At 39.3% G+C, this 22681-nt stretch overlaps 2 protein-coding genes and 1 non-coding gene across 4 annotated transcripts; 1 reads left to right on the top strand and 2 right to left on the bottom strand.

The window, feature by feature from the left end:
- Positions 1–2330: 2330 nt before the first annotated feature.
- On the bottom strand, positions 2331–11570 carry RANBP1 (RAN binding protein 1). 2 transcript variants are annotated; one of them, XM_059827479.1, is made up of 6 exons: positions 11503–11570; positions 9289–9425; positions 7888–8045; positions 5746–5874; positions 3715–3780; positions 2331–2716 (listed from the first exon to the last, which is right to left on the bottom strand). In XM_059827479.1, exons 1-6 carry the CDS (start codon positions 11515–11517, stop codon positions 2592–2594), a joined length of 630 nt encoding a protein of 209 aa, XP_059683462.1. In that variant the 5' UTR covers positions 11518–11570; the 3' UTR covers positions 2331–2591. The 2 variants fall into 2 exon arrangements, with proteins under 2 accessions (XP_059683462.1, XP_059683463.1); XM_059827480.1 differs by having other exon boundaries at positions 2331–2713.
- LOC132318933 (small nucleolar RNA SNORA77) lies at positions 3498–3630 on the bottom strand. The gene has a single exon (XR_009484415.1). It is a non-coding gene; the product is annotated as a small nucleolar RNA SNORA77 (small nucleolar RNA).
- Positions 11571–12221: 651 nt separating the features above from the next.
- TRMT2A (tRNA methyltransferase 2 homolog A) lies at positions 12222–19950 on the top strand. Its single transcript, XM_059827478.1, has 11 exons — positions 12222–12832; positions 13549–13657; positions 14150–14331; positions 15218–15332; positions 15594–15709; positions 16323–16434; positions 17482–17604; positions 18218–18293; positions 18816–18932; positions 19158–19254; positions 19582–19950. Exons 1-11 carry the CDS (start codon positions 12222–12224, stop codon positions 19868–19870), a joined length of 1947 nt encoding a protein of 648 aa, XP_059683461.1. The 3' UTR covers positions 19871–19950.
- Positions 19951–22681: the final 2731 nt, after the last annotated feature.

Here is a 22681-nt window from a genome sequence, read left to right as displayed (position 1 = left end):
GGAACTTTTGCACTACAAGCCTACCTTTTTGTCAAAGGACTATTACAATTTTTGAGCCAAGTTATTATTTTAAGACTCTCTGTTGCCTGACAAGACAGGTCCGGTTCTATCATCTCAATAACCCTGTTAACAGTGAAGATGGTGGGAAAGCATGAATACCTGGTGATCCGGGCAGGGGGACAAGACACTACATCAGCCAGAACTTGAGAATACTCAGTCTACCATAAACTACAAAAACATTTCAAGGACATCTCTTGACAGTCTATGTTACATACAGGAAAGTTTATCATTAGAATGACCTACACAAAAAAAGCCTTATTTCACTGAGATCAATTTTAAAAATACTTGCTGCTTTTTAATTTGTAGAACAGCACGCCTATGGCTTCTAAAGTGACTAGAACATTGACTAACCATCCTTTAGTTTAGATGAAGACATTCTTCAGCCAAATGCTATCCAGAAAAATTATTTTACTTAGTGGTCCCTTGTAACTTGGCTCTTTGAGATCGCAGACTTGCATCAAGGATGGCTGTAATCCATGAACCGTAAACATGGATCAGTTAACCTGAACAGGAATGGAAGTGTCTTGAAATCATTTAAGCATGCATGAATAAGTAAAGAGGGGAAGAAGAAAGGGTAATAAAATCAAGCAGGAGTCATCAATATCTAAGATTAAGACAAATTAAGTCATTTACGTGTTTTCCTCCCCTCTTCTGTACAATGTTTGACAGTGAAATCAAACTCACCCATTTTGCTGCCTTCATCACTTTGCCCCTGCAGGCTAAAAATGCATTCCCAATAAGAGTTCTTTAAATAAAAAGCAAATACTTTAAATGAAAATTTAAATTTATTTTGAAATTTTTAAATGTAATTTCTATCAATTTAGACACACTGTTTGACATTTTCAGATCAGAGAATTTACAGTGACTCATGGATAAAGATTTGGCTTTTACATTCAAATATTAAGTACTTCAGAATAGCTTTGTCATGTTATTTCCAAACCAGAAACACTAAAGAGCATTTTATTTTGCCTTTCAACCATCTTTGTTAATTAACAGACTTTTGATATCTGCTGTACTTGAAGGGGAACATGCACAACACCAAAGGAATTACTTTGTTTGAACGAAGTGAGTACCTTAATTACAGTTCCAGATTTAAGACTAGTTCATTGTAGCATCAAAAGGCAGTGCTAAGTAGAAAGACGAGATTTTTTTAAAAATATATTTTCCTCAGGTAGGCTGCAGAGCCTGACCTACTTGGAAAGCCTCTTTATGAAGAGACAAGGTCTTGCTATTCAATGTTAACATCATACAGTCTTAAAGTTTAGCAAGTTTTGTCCAGTTTTCATAATTATTTTGGAAACAGTATTACTAATTCCATTGCTATCCTAACACCATCTTGTATTAGTGGTTAACAATGAAATTCAATTAATCTATCAGACTTAAAAATTGTGTTGATTTTATTGCTTACTATATTCTCCTACTCTCTAGCACTAACTTAAAACTGGATAAACAGAAAACATTTGCAGGGAAGAGATTTGATCAGTTTGCCCATTCTGGCAAGGAGAGTGCCCCTCAAGCATGTACAACATAATTAATTGTTCCAAAGTGAATGTCAGACCGCCACTCTCTAAGAGGAACAGCCTCCCACCATGCATCTTAAAAGTTCAGAACCCCTCCAGTTTGTAAAAACAATGCAAGCTCCAAAGCCCTGAAAAATCACTGATGAATTTTAGAGTACAACTTTTATGATATGCTGACATGGGGAATCTCCTAGTAAGGTACTCAAACAGTTAAGATTGCTTTGTATACACCTTAGTATAACAGGCTGCTGCTGCCTTCAGTCAGCAAGCAGCGCATCATGGAAGATCTGAGACCACCGCAACAACTTCGTGCTAGAGTCAAGCATATGTAATATTAACAAATTCAGGGGGGGTGTGGGAGAGCAGAGATTTTGTTTTCGAAGAGGAAAATACTTCTCAAGTCTCACATAATACATTTTCTCCCCCACCTTTATTTTCACTGTCTGATGGAACATCATTAATAGTGTGCTAGGAATGTTCTATCGCCTGATTCCAGAAGTCTGCTGCGTTTCAAGAATCACAGGCACATTCCCTGCTCAGGAACACAGAGCAGAAAAAGTGTGTCAGGTCTGTTGTATTACAGTTTTAGAAGCCATATAAGAAACGTTTGTAATCTTAATCTTCCCTGTTGGTGAAATCTGTTAACCTAGTTAATCCACAGGTATGATGATATGTATCTCAACACTCAATGAAACAAGTGTATTCATAAGCCTTTAAAGTATATAGAAAACTCAGTTCTGTCCTCTGATGCTGTTTTCAAGTTTGTTTTATTCACTCTTTTGGATGACTATAAATAAGTGTTTCCACTATGGAAAAGAAAGTTAGCACAGTACATTTTCATGACTGGGGAATGGATTTTCTGAAGACATCTTCAAAAGGGCAAAAGCTTAGAAAATACAACCTGAACGTTGAATTCAGTTCCTTATAAAGTCCCTTGTAAAAATTAAAAAAAAAAAAAAGAAAAAGAAAGAAAGAAAACAGTAAAGGAAAAACTGCAAGGCCCAGGATGATTTATTGCTTTTCTTCAGTTTTTTCCTTGGTCTCTTTCTTCTCAGATTCTTTGCTCTCTTCCTTTACAGAAAGCTCTTCTAGTTTTTCAGCAACTTTATCAGCATTATCATTTTTGTCTGTGCCTGCTAAGAGATTGATTAGGAAAAAAGTTACATACAGGCACTAATGGATTTTCCTGTTACAGGGGAAAGAGTAGAGAAGTGGAAGGTGAGGGGGGTGGGGAGAGACAGCTGGTATTTAGAATAAGAACAAAAGTAAAGAAATTCTCCACTGAGCACTGGAGTGATCCATTCCATTTCTTTTCCTTTGATAATCACCTCAGATATCAGAATTCAAGAAATACCACTTGCCTATTTTAATCACTAAATGAGGGCCTAATCGTAGTGACTGAGAAACATGTAATATTTGGTCAGCTTTGCTGCTACCAGTAACAGACTCCATACAGTGTCCAGTCAAATAAGTGTCTCAAGTTCCTAGCTTCTTGCCTGTCTAAATCAAAAAAACCCAAAAGTCAAGTTCCCCAGTTGGAAACTGGGGAATAGGAAGTTCTTAAGACTGAAAAATTCTGATCTAAATGTCTTGAAAAGCATTGACTGCAGGCCACTAGTATTTTAGAAAGATGGAAGTGGTTTGGTTTTTTTTTTTTACATGGTGAGATATCTTGTCACATAGGCAATTCTACAAGGCCGTGCATTAATCTATTAAATAAAGAGAGACCTGTGAAGAAATGCTACAACTTCATACATATTAACAACTATAAAAATTAAATATTCTACTTGCATGATTATGTTTTTGTGGAATTTGGGAAGCGGAACTGGAAGGAGGAAATATCACTATGGTTACAGTGCTCACAGTTCATTCGTATACTATGAACCAGAAATGATTCCTCAGTAGCCTTTTTAAAAAAGCAATGTCCCAACAGCAATTGTAACAGCCTTCTACCAGAAAGAAGGCAATTGTCACTCCTGTGAACTATTACTCTCGCAGACAGAAAAAGCACCTGAACTGAAGAATGCAGTTCAGTACAGAGTGAGTCTGCTAAAACACAATGATACTCCAGAGGGCTGTAACCAAACAGCTAGAAAAAGTGGCATGGTACTACACTTACAACTTTTAACCTTACCTTTCTTTGCTCTCTTGTCTACTTCATTCCTGCATTCTTCAAATTTTGCCTTGAATTTCTGTGCATCTGTTTCAGTAAAGAGAATATTTTTTCATTAGTTTTACCTCCTTGCAACATTAAATACTTCCAATCTTGAGGAAAGATAGCTAAGTTTTGTGTGAACAAAACTTGTAGGCACTTATGAAGTAATCTAGTTTAAAATCATGCAAGACACTATGCAAAATTCTTGAACCACATCTTTGTGCAGAAGCAGTTTATTTTCTTTAGCAAGTCTATTAAAGCAGCTTATTTTGCAAAATATTTAAAACATAATGCCAGGAGCTGTTTGATAGTTATTGCAACTCCAAGCTGCCCCTAGCTTACAGGAGTAAGAATATGATGTCAGAGACTGCTAATATGACTAGCTGTGAGCAAAAGACTGAAGATTAGCTTTGAACTACTATCCTTGTCAGCTACATTATACCCCAAGACCTCCACATCCTTACCATAACTTAAGGTTCTTAGCATCAAGACTGGAAGATAAAGCCTGCTTCATTAGTATAGCATTCAGATTCAATACCCAAAGGCCTGGGCTCAAGCTATTCTCGACTACAGTAGCTAAGGGAGCATAACCTTCATTATGTTTTGGTCTAAGCCACCACTTGATTTAACAGTCATTCCAAGCAGTCAGTAAAGTTATAATAATGTTTCTACACAAGTAATACAAGCAACAAGACGCAAAAGCAGATCAGGCAAGGTACTTTAACACCAGAACCATACAGAAGGTAATTTGATATGCCAACTTGGTCTGACTGACCACATGAGGTCACTGTTGCCCCACAGGAATTCAGAAACCACTATGAAACTCGTCCTGGAAGTATTTGTATTCATTCCTTATCAAGCATCTCAAAAAGGAAAGATACTTGAAGGGCATACTTATGTCTGTTCACCTGTCATCTGCTTAGTCAGTACTGCAAAGGGTAAACAGGCAGAAAGGACTGCTCCCTCAAGACAAAACACTCAATAAGCTGAACAACCTCCACCAGAAAAAAGGAAAGACTTTTCAAAGATAAGCAAATAGTTACCAAAACCCTTGTTTCATATTTGATTAAGAAAGAAACAAGCACTAAGCAGGTGGATCAGAAAGATTTATTTTGCTAAACAATATGATGTTGGAGACTAGAGGAAAAGGAAGCAAGATACTAAGTTCTTCCCAGATATAGGGAATTCCATCTAGTTTTAAAATACACAGCAACTTTATTAGCCATCTAGCATGTAGCGAGCAGTAGCTAACACACTAAACTTGTGTGGCAAATGGTAAAGCACGAAACGCAACAACATTTTTCCTCTTTAATTTTGCTTCTTTTTTCAAGAAAAAACCCACTTCTTTAATTCAGTCCTAAGGAGTTGGGAGAGCTACACCGTAATCAGCCCTACTAGCTGATCCATATGTAATTACAGACCTACTTTCTGTTCTGGTAGTCAATGTAGTCACTCCAGAAAAACCCACCAGCTAGTACGATAGTTGGGTTTGACTAGCACTTTTCACCCAGTGTTCCATTTAATCAAAATGAAGAAAATACTACTTATTTCATTAAAAAAATAAAAATATCAGATGTTCTGCTAATGCAGATGGACCAGAAATCTCAGGTCAGTATTTCCTTGCTTCTAATGCAAAAATGTAATCTTAACTACAATTGAGCACCTGAGATAAATGAAAGCAAGCTGCATGTATTAATCTCTACCCCATAGCATTACTGATTTTAGGTTTATCCTAACTGGCATTATACTTCCATGAAATGGCTTAAGTTAAAAAAGTGCCTAGAGGAGAAAGCTCTGTAAGTATTACTGGAAACCTTATTATTACACTGTCTGTCAACACATACAGTTAAGTCATTAACTGACTTCTCTCAGATAAAGCAGTAATTAGCTAACACTACCATGCAGTGGTAAGATACAGCATATCTACAACAGTGGTTTACAGTAGTGTTTACACATGTAGTGTAACATAACAGTATACATTCAATGTAAGTTCAGTGCCAGTCCACTCACTCTCTGCATTTAAAAACCGAATTGCCAGAAGTTCAGGCTTGGGGCTTTCATCTGCAAAGTCAGCATGTGTGTTCCAGACCCATGCCCTGTCGCTCCCAGCATTAGGCTTCAGCTCCATTAAGGGTGTGACTGAAAAAGAAAGCAGTAAAATATGTAAACAGCACAATAGTAAATGTTTTTCACACCAGCCTCCATTAAGTCTTATTGACAACCAACTGCGACGGTTATGTAAAGCACTTTACACATAATTACTTTTGGATAAATAGAAATCAATGGTGGCCATATATACTTTTCCTTACATCCTCAAACAAAATGACACAAGGCCATTACTGTATAAAAGAATGCTAGAGTCCCTATTGTTAAAAAACCGAGAGTTTGATTCAATTCTTGTTTAAAAAAGATGACTGTGATACTAAGAGAGATGCAGTCACTAAGCACAACTCTGAAGAACAGTCAAACGGTTTAGGAGGAAAAGGTATCCAGATAGACAAACAGCATTCAGTCTTCTTTTGCATACTGAAAACACTACATACTACAAAAAAATTATTTTAAAAAAAGCATTATTTATACAATTAGTCATCAAATCAGGTTCATTTCTCTCTCATCAGTTTAAAGCTCTACTAGAAGGTATTATAGAATTCTGCAGTACTGCAAGATGTGCACAGCATATTTTCAATCCATTTGTTCCCTTCCAGTAAATAGAGACCTCTCCCTCCAAGACACTACAATTACTTCACCTGACAGACCAGAGAAGTTGGAATGTTACTCCTCACACTACTCTAAGACTTTTTAGATTACACACATGCAAAGTTTAAGCAGGGCTTTTTCTCCCTGACCCCTGGCTCCTTTGTTTAATTCAGAAGAAATCTGAAAAGTCTACTCACTTAATTGCATTTTTTAAATTTAGAGATCAAATTACATTTTTGTTTCGTTTAATATTTTGCAAAAATGAAGAGAGTACTTTTGTCTGCCTGGGAGTCAGCATAAATTCAATAAAGAAATCTATACTGAAAGCAGTTTTTCCAGGAAAAAACCTTTTGATATGAACAGTATAAATCCATCAATTCTGTTTTGCATATGTGCAACATTTATTTTCCTAAACAAAAGGTTTATTCTTATTGGCTGGTGACAACACTGCTTTCATATTTGCCATTTCATTTACTAAACAGGAACACCTGTGTCCTCTGAATAGTCAGACTTTCTGAAGAGATTTACCCAAAGAAAACAAGCATTATTGCTTCTGAATCCAGATTTGTATTAAGCTACTTCAAACAAGTTATTTCAAGTTACCTAAATGTAGTTTAATTCCACAGAATACTATATATACTGGTCATATAAAAAACTGAGTATTACCAAAGCAAGCAAGTAACAAAGTATTACCAAATTAGTCTACTTGTTGCCAGTTATATTGACTTTCAAGTCTGTCTGGCCCTTTCATGTTTATTCAAAGAGGATCAAAGGAACAAACCTCTCCTACTCCATCAGCTCTCAGTACACACGCTTTTTGAATGAGTTGGTGAATATACCGCATTCATTTCAGTTTATTTCACAAGCAGTGAAAGGCAGCCACACATTAGTTTAGTACCTCAGTATCTGTTTTCTGATGGTTAAGCAATTGCTTCTACCAATTAAAACATTTAGCTCAAAGTAGTAAATTATTACATGATTGCTTATTTCTCATTGTTTTATGAAAACAAACCAGCATACATTAATTTCTTATCCTAAACAGCATTAAGGCCTATGTTTTCTACACTCCATTAATCATTAAAAAACCACACACACTGGGAGCAATCACATAATGTCTGTCTGTCCCAGCTAAATTTTAAAGTGTCATTAGAACACTATCAGAGCCTGAAGAAAAAACCACAACTTTAAAGACTCAGCCTTGCAGGCAATCACCAAAACCAACTACAGTTTCTTTCCATTAATAAAAATAAGCACTCGTTGGTTTTGATGCTTGTAGCCTTGTGTGCAGAACAAGAGACAACTATATTTACAGTCTAATAAATCTGACACCTGTTTAAAGACACAGCAATTCTCTAGCTGCTACTAAAAAGCCACTGAGCTCTTTACCTACAATGTACAATTCTACAAGCTTATTTTTTAAAACAAAAATAAAAAGTATAGCAATGTATAACATACTATAGTGGTTTGCACAGATTTTTAGGGTTTTATCCCTCCTCATGAGGAGACGAATTGTTCCCTTCTCCTTGTGTTTCAGGAGTTTTACATCACCAGTTCCGCGTTCTTTCCATTCTGGAAGGTCATTCTCAGATGCAAATCGGAATAGCTTTGCTCGCCTTGAAGAGAGAATTTAAGTAGTTAGCCTGCATGTAGAAACATTTATCAAAACAGCATACTCGACTGAACAGTACAGTTGTTTTTTTAAAAGCCACACACAAGAAAGAAAACAATTCCTTTTGTAAGGTTCCGTGTTCTACTTCACCACACAAATTTAGAAAAAAAATTAATAACAAACCATTAGGAATTATGTAATAGCTATACTAAAATTCAACAGGTTCTGGACACAATTCGGGGGGGATGATAAACATACTTGGTGTAGGCAACCCTTTAAATTAAGGTAGCTAATTAACAGGTTTTGTATTCATAAAATATATAGGAACTCTAGCTGTAACAACTGCTCCATCTAACCAGCAGTATTTATTAATTCAAGAAATCGAGCAGCTTGAGGCTAAGTAAAGACTCTTGTATAATTCCAAGCCCAATGTTTGATCAACTGTTAACAAAGTTCCTCACCCTCTAGAGTCACTCATTTCCTTTTAACTCCAAAAACCTAGTTAAGGAAGCTTAGTGCTGCACTGCAGTGCAACATACCTGCTTCAGAACACCACTGTTTAATCTTCCAAGATGCCAGTGTGCCAAAAGAGAAACAGGAGTAGTTTGGGACATTAGTCAAAACTGACCAGAGAGACAGTCCGAGCTCTGCTAGTAAGGAGTTTAAGACACTGCTATAGGAAAGGAAGCACCTGCTCACACTACAGGATATATATGAAAATACACTTTTCTATAAAAGAGCAAGGGATAGGGACTCATAATAAGCCAGGTTCTTCAAGAGAAGGTGTCAGATGTTGGAGCAAGCTACTCTAACAGATGCTTTGATGCAGATGAACTACTTTGCTCCAAAGCAAGTCCTTCCTTCCAAGTCCAGCTGGCATTCAGGAGGTGATTCCCCCAAGTTTAGCTATCAGAACAACCAGCATTCAAAAAAAGGATTCCTTTCCTCCTTTGTAGACATAAAAATGAACCTACAGAGCACTGGAACTTACATTATTAGTTCCCCGCCTCCTACTAAAGCCAGATTCGTAATATCAGCTCCCTTCTATTGTTCCAGGCCTCAGAGTTTCTTTGGGCATTTTTATTTATCATGCCCCCACCCAATCTCTGCCACCACAGTAAATACCAACCAACTTAGATTACCACTTCATACACAGAGATTTCTAACAAGTTATCTAGCTTGTTATAAACACATTCAAGTTTAAGCCTACTACACATTTAGATAACATACAGAAATACTCTGCTTACATCTTAAAGAGTTCTTCCTCATCCTCTTCCAGAGTTTTTATTTCTTGCTCAGGAAGGGAAACTATGGGCTCAAACTGAGGATCGTGGTTAGAATCATCTGCATTTTCAGTAGAAGTATCATGCTCCTCATGTGTTTCCTGGACAGAAAAAAACCCCAAGAAATACCACAAAACTTGCTATGCACTTAAGATTTCAAGTACTCATACCTGTGTTTAAAATGAAAACATTTATGACTATTCAGCAATTAGATCTTAGTAACTGGAATACTCTGTAACAATAAAAGAAAAATCATTATAGCTGAAAACAAATGGCTTTAAAGTCAACATACAGTTCTACTAAGAAATAAAAAAGGTGCTCTTGCAGTGCTAGATGTTTTAATCCTACCACTCTTAGTAATTGTGCAGAGGCTTGGCCTTGGAGCAATAGCTCTTGGTTATGGAAAAATAATTTATTCAACTATTTTTTCTATATCATGTGTTTTATGCTACTAAAGCACTACTATTTCTTAGTGGTTAATGACCTATCATTAACAGGAAAAAAAAGAAAAAACCACAACACCAAAGCAACCACCTAACCCAGCTTAAGGGACACATTACATCCAGAAGTTCATTATTCTAGTCTTATGTATTAGAATCACCCACAATCAAAGACATTTTTGAAGCACAGTTGCAACACTCATTAAATAATTTAATTTTTTTGCTTTGAGACTCTTTGGGGAGCTTTAGGTTATGGGTAAGTGGCCAAAATGCTACTTCCTATTTAGTTATTTAGGAATCTGTCAGGAATTAAGCTTAAGAATTGTTTTTAGTATGTGACTAGTAAGTAAATTACAAACATCTCTAATACTTCATACATATGCACTGCTAAGAAGCATTCAGTAGAGAAGCCTAGAAGGGAGATTCATCTGCAAGTTTAATGAGGCCACAAACAGCTATCTCAGGTCAAGAGAACTGATTTGGCTTTTTTTTGTTGCTGTTTGAATAACAGAGAAAGGAAAAACAGCCTACACACTGAAGACACTTAAACCGTATTTTCACTTTACAGATGGGAGTCCACTCCTACAGGCTCTATTTAGAATATCCTTTACCAGAGCAGGTACATAACAGACATGCATAGAACAAACGAAATGAAACAGTCTGTTTTTACTAAATAGTAAAAGAAAAAAAAACGGGGGCAAGGGGGAATTAGGTGAGAAATGTTGCAAAATAAACTCTGGTTATGTCAACAACATCACACCAGCTACCATTAGTTTTATGTCCCCAGTGTTCCAGTACGTAAGAAAAAAGCGAGAAAGACATTAAGTCACGTTTGTTTTCAAGAAACAGGGAAAGAAACATGGGCCAAACTTTTATATATTGTCTCCTCCAGTACTAAGTAGCACATCCCATATCGTAACTCATCATCGGTTCTGCGCCTGACCAATTAATTACAGAAGGCATGAGAAATGCATAATTCACAATAGCCACATGTGAGAGAAAACAGATCCCGTTATCACGGTAAGATCCCGCCCTGCCGCGATATAAAGCACGTGGGGCTGCCCCTCTCCACTGCCGGGCCGCGGCACGAAGGGCTCAGTCAGCCGGGCTGGGGGAGGGGCGGAAAAGAGGGAGGAGGAGAAGAAAGGAGGGAAACGGGGAGAGGGATCACTCAGAAGCGCCCGAGTCGCAGACGAGACCGTGGCGCCTAAGAGAGGCTCCGGCTTCCTCACGCTCGGGAGGGGACGCCGCCGGCGCAGGGCGCAGGCCGGGCGGAGCAGGAGCGAACCGCCTCGGCCTCCCACGCTGGGCTCCGCCAAGGGACAGGCCCCAGGCGACACACGTGCCCGAGCCACCTGGAACGGCCGAGCACCCCCAGCCCCGCCGCGCCGCGCGGAGCCAGGCAGGGACGAGGCGGCGCTGCCGCTCCTCGCTCTCCGACAAGGCCCAGAGCTCGTCCCTCCCGGCCCCGGGCCTTGCTTGACCTCCGGTCCCCCGCCCGGCCTAAGCCCTTCGGCTCCTGCGGCCCGCCCCGCGACCCCCGCCCCGGCAGGCCCTCAGGCCCTCTCCCCCGCCGGCCCTCTGCCCCCGGCCGGGCCCCACCTGTTTCCGTTACTCTCCCGCCCTCATCCCCCCTCGCCCCGGCCCGCGCTGCCTCCTCTTTTCCCCTCCGCCCGCCTCCTCCCCCAGCGACAGGCCTTCCCGCCTCGGCCCGCAGCAGCGCGCCCGCTGCCCTCACCTTAGTGTCCGCCATGGGGCCGGGCTCGCTCCGCTCTGCTCGCCGTTGCCGCCTGGCCGCCGAGCTTCCTGCCGCGCGCCCCCGCCCCTCCCGCCTTTACCTCATTCCCGCAGCCCGCGCCGCTGCTGCCGCAAGGCCCGATGGGAAACACCCACTTTCCCTCAGCCCCGCGCTCCCGCCCCGCCCCCGGCGCGCCGCGGCCGGTGGGGGCCCGGCGCGGAGAGAGCACCCGCCGCGCCCCGCCCCGCCCCGCCCCACCCCGCCGGCCCCGGCCTGTGGCGCCGATCCCGGCCCGGGCGCGACTCTGCCCGCGGCGAAGTTTTTTTTGTTGTCCCGCTCCCGACGCGCTTCCCATCAGCCCTCGCGGCATGGCGGCGGCCACCCCGCGTCCCGACCCAAGATGGCGTCCACGTGTGTGACGGACGGGGGTAATATTTTAGTCGCCGTTATTATTGCTTTTAAGCGGCGCAGCTGAGCCCACACGCGAGGAACGGTAGCGGTGAGGGGCAGGCATTTAAAAGAAAAGAACGTCGTTTCTCTCGCCCCCCCCATCCTTTTGCAACGGTCTGCCGGTGACGCCACAGCCCCGCCCCCAGGAGCCCGGCACGAGGAAGCGCGAGGTCTGTGCGGACCACGCGGGGCAGGGGTTGACCTGGTGTCCGGGCCGAGGGGAGGCTGGCGCCGGCGTGTGCGGCCCCATCGGCAGGGCTGGCGGGAGCATGGAGGAGGAAAGCGAGCGGTGCGACCCCGACCACATCGCGGCTTCTGTGCCGGAGGCTGAAGACGGGGCTGAACTGGAGAGGAAGGCCGCTGGGGGCGGGGGTGACCCCGCGGAGAGCCCCGCAGCCGGCCCCGACGTGTACAGATACATCAAGGGAGACTTGTTTACCTCCGAGATCTATAAAGTAGAAATACAAAACCTTCCTAAATACATCGGGTTTAATGATGTGAAAAAGTTCCTTGCCAAATACGGACTCAATCCTCACAAGATAAAACTTTTTGGGAAGCAGACGTTCGCGTTCGTGACGTTTAAGAGTGAGGAGGAGAGGGACAAGGCCATGAAAGTCCTCCATGGGGTTTTGTGGAAGAGCCGGCACCTGAGCGTTAGGCTTGCCAAGCCGAAAGCTGACCCGATTGCAAAAAAAAGGAAGAAGGAAGAGGAGACGGAGCAGGGAGAGGTGAAGCGGCCGGCTCCCTCCAAAGCCAGCGGAGAGGAGCCCCTGAGCAAGCAAATAGCGGATGTCGTGACGCCGCTGTGGAACATGCCCTACGAAGAGCAGCTGGCCAAAAAGAAGCAGGAATGTGAACAAGTGCTGCAGAAGCTGACAAAGTAATTCCTGTTTGTAAAGCTACTGTAATGTTTACAAGACTTGACCTTATGTTGGGATATAGCAAAATTTGCACAAATTGCTATCTCTAAAATAAAGTAAGTTAGAGGTAGATCAAAACCCAAATCCCCTGACAGAGCAAATAAAAGATAATCTGCAATGCTAGGACTTAAAAACAGTTCCAGCTGACAAAACTTGCTATTGCTGTTCTTGGTCAGCCTTGAAAGATTGGTAAATCTAAGGGGCATTATTTTAAGGTCTGTTGTTCCATAGGCCTAAGCGGGAGGATGTTCGTGCCCTTAAAGTTCAAAAAAAATTGGCACTGTCAAACAGTGTAAAAGGTAATCAGTCTGTAGAGATAGTAATTTACTATTAGGATTTTCCCTTTAAAAATCCCCTCAAATTTTTATGCCTGGTCTTTGTAATCGAAGTATCACTTCTATCTCTTGCCTTACTTATGTAGATAAAATTGGTATTCTTTTTATGCGTGGGTACATTGATAATACCTTTATAACTACATTAAACTCTTACTTTTTCAGGTTACAGCTCTTTCAAAGTTGGAGGGGGTTTGCCTGTTAAAAAATTCTTCTGGAAGTAATATTCTTCATCTGATAATATGATACTCTTTTATAAAAAAAAAGAAAAAAATGTCTTGTGCAACTGTTAACCTCAGTTTTTCTAAATGTGTACTTTACAATTTTTGTTTTGATTTGGGCAGGGAAATAGGAAATAACAACAGAGCTTTATTACCTTGGTTGTTCCTGCAGAAACAGAAGTACAACAAATTGTGTTGCCCAGTAGAGGGAGTGAAAGCATCACCATTACAGGTAATGTAATCCTAGGTAAAGTATGGAATGGGGTTAATGAGTTTAGGGTTAAACTAGTCATTTGGTCTTAAGAGACAGTGGACAAACTGAATATTTGACTTCTTGTAATGAATGATGAACTTTAGACATTGTTGCCTTTTATGTAAATACTGTGTGGAAATATTCACAGGAAGCAGAAGAATAGTTACAATTAACTGGATATTCTACCTATAAGATGAATATGCTGTCCCTGCAAGATTGTGTTGTAGGCTAATACAAACATTCTTCAACAGAGGCAATATTTTGGTCTTTAAATAACAAGACATAGTAATACTTTTTCATTATTGCTCTTAGTTCTTATACATCAAAATCTGTGAATATCTTCCATATGAACTAAATGTCCTGTGTCCATTTGCAAATACATTTAACCATATGAGAGTTGTTTCAGGAGAAACTTGGCATGTACAAATAAGTGCTATGTAAATATCTTACATAACTTTATTTTAAATCTAGACTGAATATCGCAACAAATGTGAGTTCTTGATTGGGATTGGTATAAATCAAGAAGACAAAACTGTGGGTTGTCGTCTTGGCAAATATAAGGGTGGTACATGTGCTGTAGTGGAGCCATTTGATACTATTCACATTCCTGCTATTGCCAAAAAAGTAGTAAAAGCTTTCCAAGACTACATAAGGTGAGCATAAGTAAAATGAGTTATCTGTAAAGGTTTTGATGTCTTACTCAAAATATATTTATAAAATTAAATATTATGAAAAGCTTAGTGTCTGTTCTGAGCTTTAAGACCTAAGATATACCAGTCTCAATTTTTAGCAATTCTTTGATGTTTACACTTTGTGCCTAGATCACTGGGCATTTTTCCCTTGCTCTTGCTCAGCTGTTCTCAGATGGAGGGACAGATACTCACCAAACACAGCTTTATTGCAAGCAATGAGATGTATAAGTCTACAACAAAAAGTGTCTGTTATTTGAGAGCTTCTTCCACTAACTGTAAAGAAACACCGAGAAAAAGGCTTTTTCAAAGAGGAATTTGAATAACAAAGGTCAATTGCTTCCTTGGATGAAGAGAAGAATCATCCTACAACAAGGAATAAAACAAAAGTTGTAAATTTAAGCAACAATACTTTTTAGAAAAAGGAGCAGTTTCTTTAAAAAGCAATTAAATCCTCAAAAATGGAAACACGAAGATGGAAAGTCTGAACTGGCTATGAAGCACAGAAGCCAATGAACGTAGCATAAAAAGTTGTGTCATTCTCTGAAGGCAGTGAGAAGCTGCCTGTAGCCTATCTATAATTTTGGATGGGTTAAAATGGGTAAGAGGATTGTGAGAAGTAGGGACAGACTATTTTGCACTAGGACATAGGATCTATTCATCAGTCTCTTTTTTCTTTTTTTAATTAAGATGTGGAAGTCATTCTTTTCTTGAAAAATCAATGTAGCCTGTGTTTGTACTTAACATTTTTGATCACTTTGCACGATGAGCTTCTTTCATTTCAATAAACTATTGAATGTTATGCAAAAAAATAGTTCTCTGTAAATAACTGAGCTTCTGAAAATTGCAGGTCAACTCCTTACTCAGTTTACAGCCCAGAAACCTATGAAGGTCACTGGAAACAGCTCACAGTCCGTACCAGCAGGAATGGCCACATTATGGCAATTGTTTATTTTAATCCTCAGGTATTTAAGTTGATATATAATGTGCAGCCCAGACACACAGCTTTAAAATTACATAAATTTGATTTTATGAATAGTGCATGCAAAAGAGAAATAGAGTAATTGCTTGGTGTAGTTTACCTTGCGTTAATACTCTTCTCTTTAGACTAATCTGATACATGGAAATGAACAAGTAATTAATATGCTTATAGAAGGCATATGCTAAATCTTATCTTTTAAGTCACCAAGATGATTATTCTCCCTTCTTTCAAATGAAACCTTTAGAAATTAAGTAAAGAAGAGCTAACTGACCTGAAAATATCTCTGGCAAAATACTTCACAGAAGGGATGGGAAAGACCAGTGGCATTACTTCTCTGTACTTTGTGGAGGAAGGACAAAGGTAAGGGAATTGACTTTGCTTTGGGGGATTTTGGTGGTGGCTGGATTTTTGGTGTTTGCAACAGAAAAGTAGGTAGCACTTCCACACTTTGTCTATTTCATAAAAGTAGCAGCAGTGCTACTAATTTGTTGAACACTTACCTTTTCCACAAGAGACTGCTGAAATTCCCCGTTCTCCTGTAGTAGTCAATGGATAAAGGCAGGTAGCGTTTCAGTGGGTGAACCCATTACTAGTTGCTGGCTGTCAAGCTGTAGATGGATATTTATTATTAACAAGTAACTTCTGCCTCCTTTCTTACCTATTTCATGTGATTTTTTTAATCTCGCCATCCTCTTCCACAGAGCACAAGGCTCACACTGTCTTCATCTAGGGACAACGTAGGTCCTACTGTTTGCATCAATGGAACAATTGTACACCATAAGAAAAAAATGTCCAAGATAGTCTCTAAAAGGATATGACAAATGTTGACCCACTATAAATTACTGCTTAGTATGTAGTACTGCAGTTTTTAAGATGACTACGGCTTTGGTAAAAATTGTCACAAATGTGTTTGTTGTCTGTCTTTTTTTTTTTTTCTCTTTATTTTGTCTCACCGTGCCTTGTCTCGTCCCAGGAAGTCTCCCAATCTAGAAGACTTGCCTTTGGAGCATGTGGCTGGTGATAAGTACATATACGAAGAACTTCTTGGCCTAAAATTTAGAATTTCTCCTCATGCATTTTTTCAAGTAAGGATGATACGAAGTTGTTAATTTAACTGTATTTGCATTAATGCCCTTAAGCTTGGCTAATGCTGTGTAACAAGGGAGTATATACTTAGAGATTTAATCTTTTATATATTTGGCGTGATTAAATACCTTCGAGTATCATATTCGGCTGTAAAAATGCTCAGTGAATGAGTGTAAACTTGACGAGGGTATGTTGAAGATAATTTTTTTCTTTTTAGTAGTTCAGTATCATTTGCCTCCTATTGAATCACAGCCTTTATGTACACAGAACATGCAATATGTAGTTCAGGAATCCTTGTAGTACTGATTTTTGTTCGTTTTTCCAAAACTTACTTCTTCCCTTCCAACACTTTAAAGTCACAGCAGGTAGCCTATATCGTTGAAATGGAAAGTATTAATAGGAAGGAAGTAAATCACCACTTGGCATTGTAAATACATTGAAGCTAAACTGTGTTTTCTATTGTTTGCCATAGATTATAGGCTACTTTTTTTTCCACAGTGTGCTTTGCTTGCTCTAGAGGTACTGCTTTCCAAAGCTTATTACACACTACTTCCTAAACCATAATGGCTAATTACAGCATTTACTGTAAAGCGCTGTTATAAACAAGGTTAAAATAAAGCTTGCTTGTGTGTTGTCATAGTTACATTCTCCTGGTTTTGAATTGTTACTACTTCTGTTCAAGGAGAGGAAGTTATTTTTAAAGTCCAGACTTCACTTTATTGCTTAGCCTTTTGCTTAATTATTTTGTTTGTTGTGTCCTGTACCTTCCAGACTTACTTTTTAGGTACTGTAGAACAAGTCATGTTTTTACTAGAACATAGATAACAAAACATTACTCCTCAGAGAGAATTGAGTGAGACTTTAAACAATGGAACAGTGATCTCTTAATACATACTGGTCTAGGTCAGTTATATGCGACTTTAACTTTTATGTGAAGTTGACTTGTTTCTCAGAAACAAGGAGAAGAAAACGTGCTTTCCTAAGACTCATTAAAACACATTTACTATTTATGAAGAAGTAGACCTATTTGATGCTTAATTTCACAGGTAAACACACAAGCTGCAGAAGTTTTGTATACCACCATTAGGGAGTGGGCGCAACTGAGCCAAGAGAGCACTGTACTTGACATTTGCTGTGGTACAGGAACTATTGGGATTTCTCTGGCAAAGGTGAGTAACTTCTGTTCTTGCATCTAAGCTACTTTTAACAGATGTACATCTTTAGCTGTGCTTACAATGAAAGAAAATACTTGATGTACTTGAAATGCAATACATTATATCTTAATCTTTCCAATTAATTTCTAATTAAACTGCCTGCAGCTCTTTTACCAAATAATTATGAAAGCTCACCCTTGTGTCGAGCAGCCTGAATTATTTTGAAACTAATTCAGCCAAAAGAGGCAGTAGTTCTGTAGGACAACCAAAATTTACTAGAATCTATCCACTTAACTGATGAATAGCCGATGTTTCTTCTATCATTTTTAGAGCAGAGCTTGCTAGATCATAAAAGGAAGTCTGGCCCCCCAAAAAAGAAAGACACCAGCATAACGAGTCTGTCACTCCCAGATTGGGATAAATGGTGTTCATCCCACAATTTCAGTCTAAAAAGTCTGTCTTAATTTGCACAGGTCCCTTCTCAGCCTTTTTTCTGGCTGCAAGGCAGTAATTCTCTGACCAGGTAGTAGTCAGCATTCACGTATAGTAGTTAATTGCTGATGCTGTGAATAACGGTTAAATTTACATTTACATACCACAGATGGATTTTTTTTCTTTGATTCTATAGAAAGTAAAGAAAGTGATTGGAATTGAACTCTGCCAAGAAGCTGTGCAGGATGCCAAAGCGAATGCCCAGATTAATGGTTAGTTAAGATAACATGCTAAGATCTTTGTTTGTTAAGAAGCATAGTAGTTGTATAGCTAGTTCCTCTTTATGTTATCTAAGCAGCCTAGAATTACATGTTGTTGATAGTAATCTTGTCCATTTTAAACATTTCATCTCTCTTGAAGGCAAATACTATGTTAATCTGTGAGATCAATTTTCCTGTTGACTAACAGCTTTTTTTTTTCTCCAAAAATAAAACATTTCAGTGTAAAAGTGAGATGAAGCCGCAGTTGCCCTCATAAATAAAACATTAACAAGTAAAACATTAACAGCAGCTATTCTTTGTGGGGTTTTGCTTTAGTCCAGATAATGGAAGATGCTCAAGTTACTGTTGTTTAAATGATCTGAAGTACCAGTGATTGTTTAAATTACACTGATTTCAGGGTAGATGAAACAATTTGTAGTTTCTAAGGCATCCGAACTTAATATCCAATTTGAGTGTACTGAAAGATGCTTTGACTAGATAAGTACTTTCATAACATCTTTTCTTTTTTTATAGAATTGAATAATATTGAATTTCATTGTGGGAAGGCTGAAGATGTTGTTCCTTCACTAATTAACATATTAGCTCCTCAGAACCCGATTACTATTGTAGATCCGCCACGAGCAGGGCTGCGTAAGTTTACCTTCTCTTAAGCCTATTGTCCTAATTGGCTTTCAGTGGTGAACCTAAGAAACCACCAACAGATGAGGTTAAGTGGGAGGCTTCAGGTATAGCTTGAAGCAATGGGGTATTGCAGCAGTTTTGTTCATTCTGGAGTATAACCTGGAATTTTTCTGCAAGTCTGTTGATGCACACAGAACTAGTAAACAAACAGCTGTCTTGGTTTTGATCATCTAGATTCCAAGGTAATTCTTGCCATTAGAAGAGCTGAACATCTGAAGAAGCTTATCTATGTATCCTGCAATCCCAGAGCTGCAATGAATAACTTTGTGGAGTGAGTATTTCTTGTATTAAGTTAACCAAGTAAACGTGGCAAGGAGAAAAACTTGTGCTTCTTGGGGAGGGGGACCATCGTTGGATTTTTATTTTTTAAGCCCTATTCATTGAGGTTTACCTTTTGCCAGAAACAGTTGATAGCTGCTACACAGCATGCTTGGAACTCTGTTACCTAATACGCAAGTAATAATGGAAATACTAGGGGTGGTGAATAACCCTATTGTGGAATTGAGGCTTGGGGAAGAAAAACCTTTCTTAGAAGAGTAGCAGTGATGAACAGTATACTAAAATGTTAATACACTTCTTCCATTTCTTTCCCATCAAGTCTTTGCCGGGCCCCTTCCAACAGGGTCAAAGGAGCCTCTTTCCGTCCCGTTAAAGCAATGGCTGTGGATCTCTTCCCTCAGACCAGGCACTGTGAGTTACTGATACTCTTTGAAAGGGTTGAATATGCAAATGGGAGCTCTGCTGAAGCAACGCCTGATGCTACTCACGTCACAACAGCAGGATATGACTCGGAGCGCTTGGATGGCACCAACCCATCTAACACTGATGCGAGCCAGGCAACTTCTGCATATGTAGATACTGCACTCGAAGAGAGGGAGTCAACTTAACTCCTGAGAGACACCTTCCAGAAACTACTTTTGCTTGTTAACTACTTCAATAGCATTGCTTCTGTAACATCCAGGTAATAAATCTCTGTACAACAGAGTAGTTGCAAGGCTTCCAAGTTATTTCATCATACTAATTGGAGTTAAATTAGGCCAAATCCTGCTTTTCTCCTCCTGCCCTCAGGTCGAAATTTAGGTGAGTGAAGTAATATATAAAGTAATATATATGGTGGTCTCACTCTTTAAACAGTTGAAACATAGCTTTGCATACAGTATTCCACAACTATATTCAAATACAACTATTTGAAACCTGGGCTGATTTTTAATGCAACACAATCCCTTCCAGCACAAGTATAATGCACCGCACTTGAAGTGTTAGGGAATAGCTGCTATTTATCAACAACAAAGCAACTGACCAGTAAGGAGGACCCTGCTGACTAACCAAACGCAGTATCCAGTTCCCAAAGCAGGTAATCTTGTTACAGGGATCTGTAACTGTCAGAACTAACTTTTTTCAGCTCTGCTAGCCTGTCAAAACAGTGCAGTGTCTTTTGAGTAAGCTAGTAAAGATTTAGCAATCTGAAACCTTCTGTAAATAATTCACTTGCTAATCTTCACTAGGAAGCAACAAACTCATATTCTCATAAAAATGCTATGATTTCCACAGCTGAAATCAGTTTTATTCTGAAACTATAGCATCACTGACAATACAATAAAGGCTTTCTTAGATAATTTCCTACAATGTACAAGTAAAGCTGAGATGACTTCACTCTAGGCATGCCCTCACCAGTGAAAACTTACAGCCAGAAACTAACTGTTCAGACACCAGTCAGGGCCATCCATCTTGGCAGGAAGAAGTAAGAAATTTTTCATTTTTGATAAAGAGGCTCATTTTCCTCTCAGGTTGTTAGTAAGTCTGCTCAGTGGATACCTTCAGTCCAGTAACTGCTGTGTTACAATGATCTCTAGGAAGTTCTGTAGCGCCACTGAGGTTTTTTGATCCTGTAGTAGCTTTAAAAAGGCTAACCTTAGCCTCATGGAAAATGCAGTTATGGAAGAGTGATGTCTTAATGCAGTGACTACTGAAGAAAGAGAAAAGCAACGGGAATATTACCTCAGCTTGTTCAGTGTTCGAGGTTATAACTGAAGTACTTTTGGACACACTTACTTTCTACCAAACCTCTGCGCTAGACTGGAAAGGATCTTATCTCAGCTATCTTCCCAACTGTTTTACTCAGAGCCCTGTGCAGTAGGAGAAAAAGGCAGTTGTATTTAATGCAAAACCTTAACGTAGTACACACGTGTTGCAGACACCCAGGTCAAGACAGTGAATGCTATTTGACAAGGCCCGGCACCTTAAGCATCACTTCCCACGTATGTTACTGGGTGTGAAGACAAACCTGGTTGATTCTCTTACCCTTGCATGAGTTGCTCTCCAGTCAGGTTCATACTTCCGTACAGATGCTCAGCACCTAGCATCAATTTAACGGATTGAGATCCATGGTACAGAATAGACAATACTACTGATTGTTAGAAGGAATAACCATTTTAAATCTCAAGTTATTACACATCTAATGTACATTTGATATGGACTGAACAAAAAAATCTACTGTTAGAGATCATGGACTTACTGATAGCCCTTTCCTTTCCAGTTAGATAGGCGTATGACATCAGGTACCAAAACCAGCAACTTTGGGTTGTGTTATTTCCAACCATGACATCATTTAAGTAAAAATATAAATTCCAGTTCAAGAAAAAGTTTTAATTCAATTTCAAGTGATGTCTAACCATGTAAACATTCAATTCCTTACCAAAAAAGTGATAAAATAAGTACTTCCATAACCAGTAAGCCTGCACTGATTTCATTTCTATTTAAAAATACCTACAGGAATCAAGGAATGAAAGTTCCTTTCTCTAAATATGCTTAAGCTATCATCATACTGATCACACTGGAGCATTTTATAATATCAAATTTTATTGCTCAAAACTAATTGTCTGAAAAATACACATGTAGTACTCAAAGACCAAACACATAGGATTATATGATTGTGCAGAAAAAAAGCAAGCAGAGGCTCAGTGAAAATGAGGCTTTATAGTTGTACCAATTTAGCACTGGCATCAAGCAACTGCACCCAATACAATTCATACAGCAACCACTGTTACCTACTTGGGCAATAAGAATGTATTTTGTTTTGTTTTTTCACTTTCCTTTCTCAAATAAACATCAGAATACTGTAACTGATCATTTTATTTGGTTAACAGCATGGCTTCTTGCACTTCACGGAAAGTTAGGAGGCTATCACTTCCTGAATTTTACTCCAGAACCAAAGTACAGTCTAGAGAATTAGTAAGATAATCATGATGCTTTTAAATACTTGGATGTTACAAATATATCTGTATAAAGCCCAACAGCATCACAGGAAAGTGGAAGTTTACATACAACAGTTAAGTTTATGCATAATAGTCTTTCCAAACTTCTGAGTACCCAACTACTTCATCAGTTTTGTTTAATAAATATGTAAGAAAAAGCTGGATGACTGGTGTTTAAATAGGTAGCATCTGACTATTCACTGGAAGTCACAGTAAGTTTTCCATCAGTACCATAAAGATTTGAATGCACACTAATTTAATCCTTAAAGTCAATATACCACACTTTTGTCGAGAAGCACATAATATGCAAAGCAAAAACTGTCTTAACTCCCAAAGGATAGAACAGTTCTTAAAAATACACTCCATCCCTACAAAAATACCCATCCTCCTCTGGATACAGAAGGGATAAATAACAAATATCAGTGACAAAAGCAGCAGTTGTTT

This window comes from Gavia stellata, chromosome 21 (assembly GCF_030936135.1).
Source record: "Gavia stellata isolate bGavSte3 chromosome 21, bGavSte3.hap2, whole genome shotgun sequence".
Taxonomy (NCBI): Eukaryota; Metazoa; Chordata; class Aves; order Gaviiformes; family Gaviidae; genus Gavia; species Gavia stellata.
This window is presented reverse-complemented; position numbering and strand designations above follow the sequence as displayed.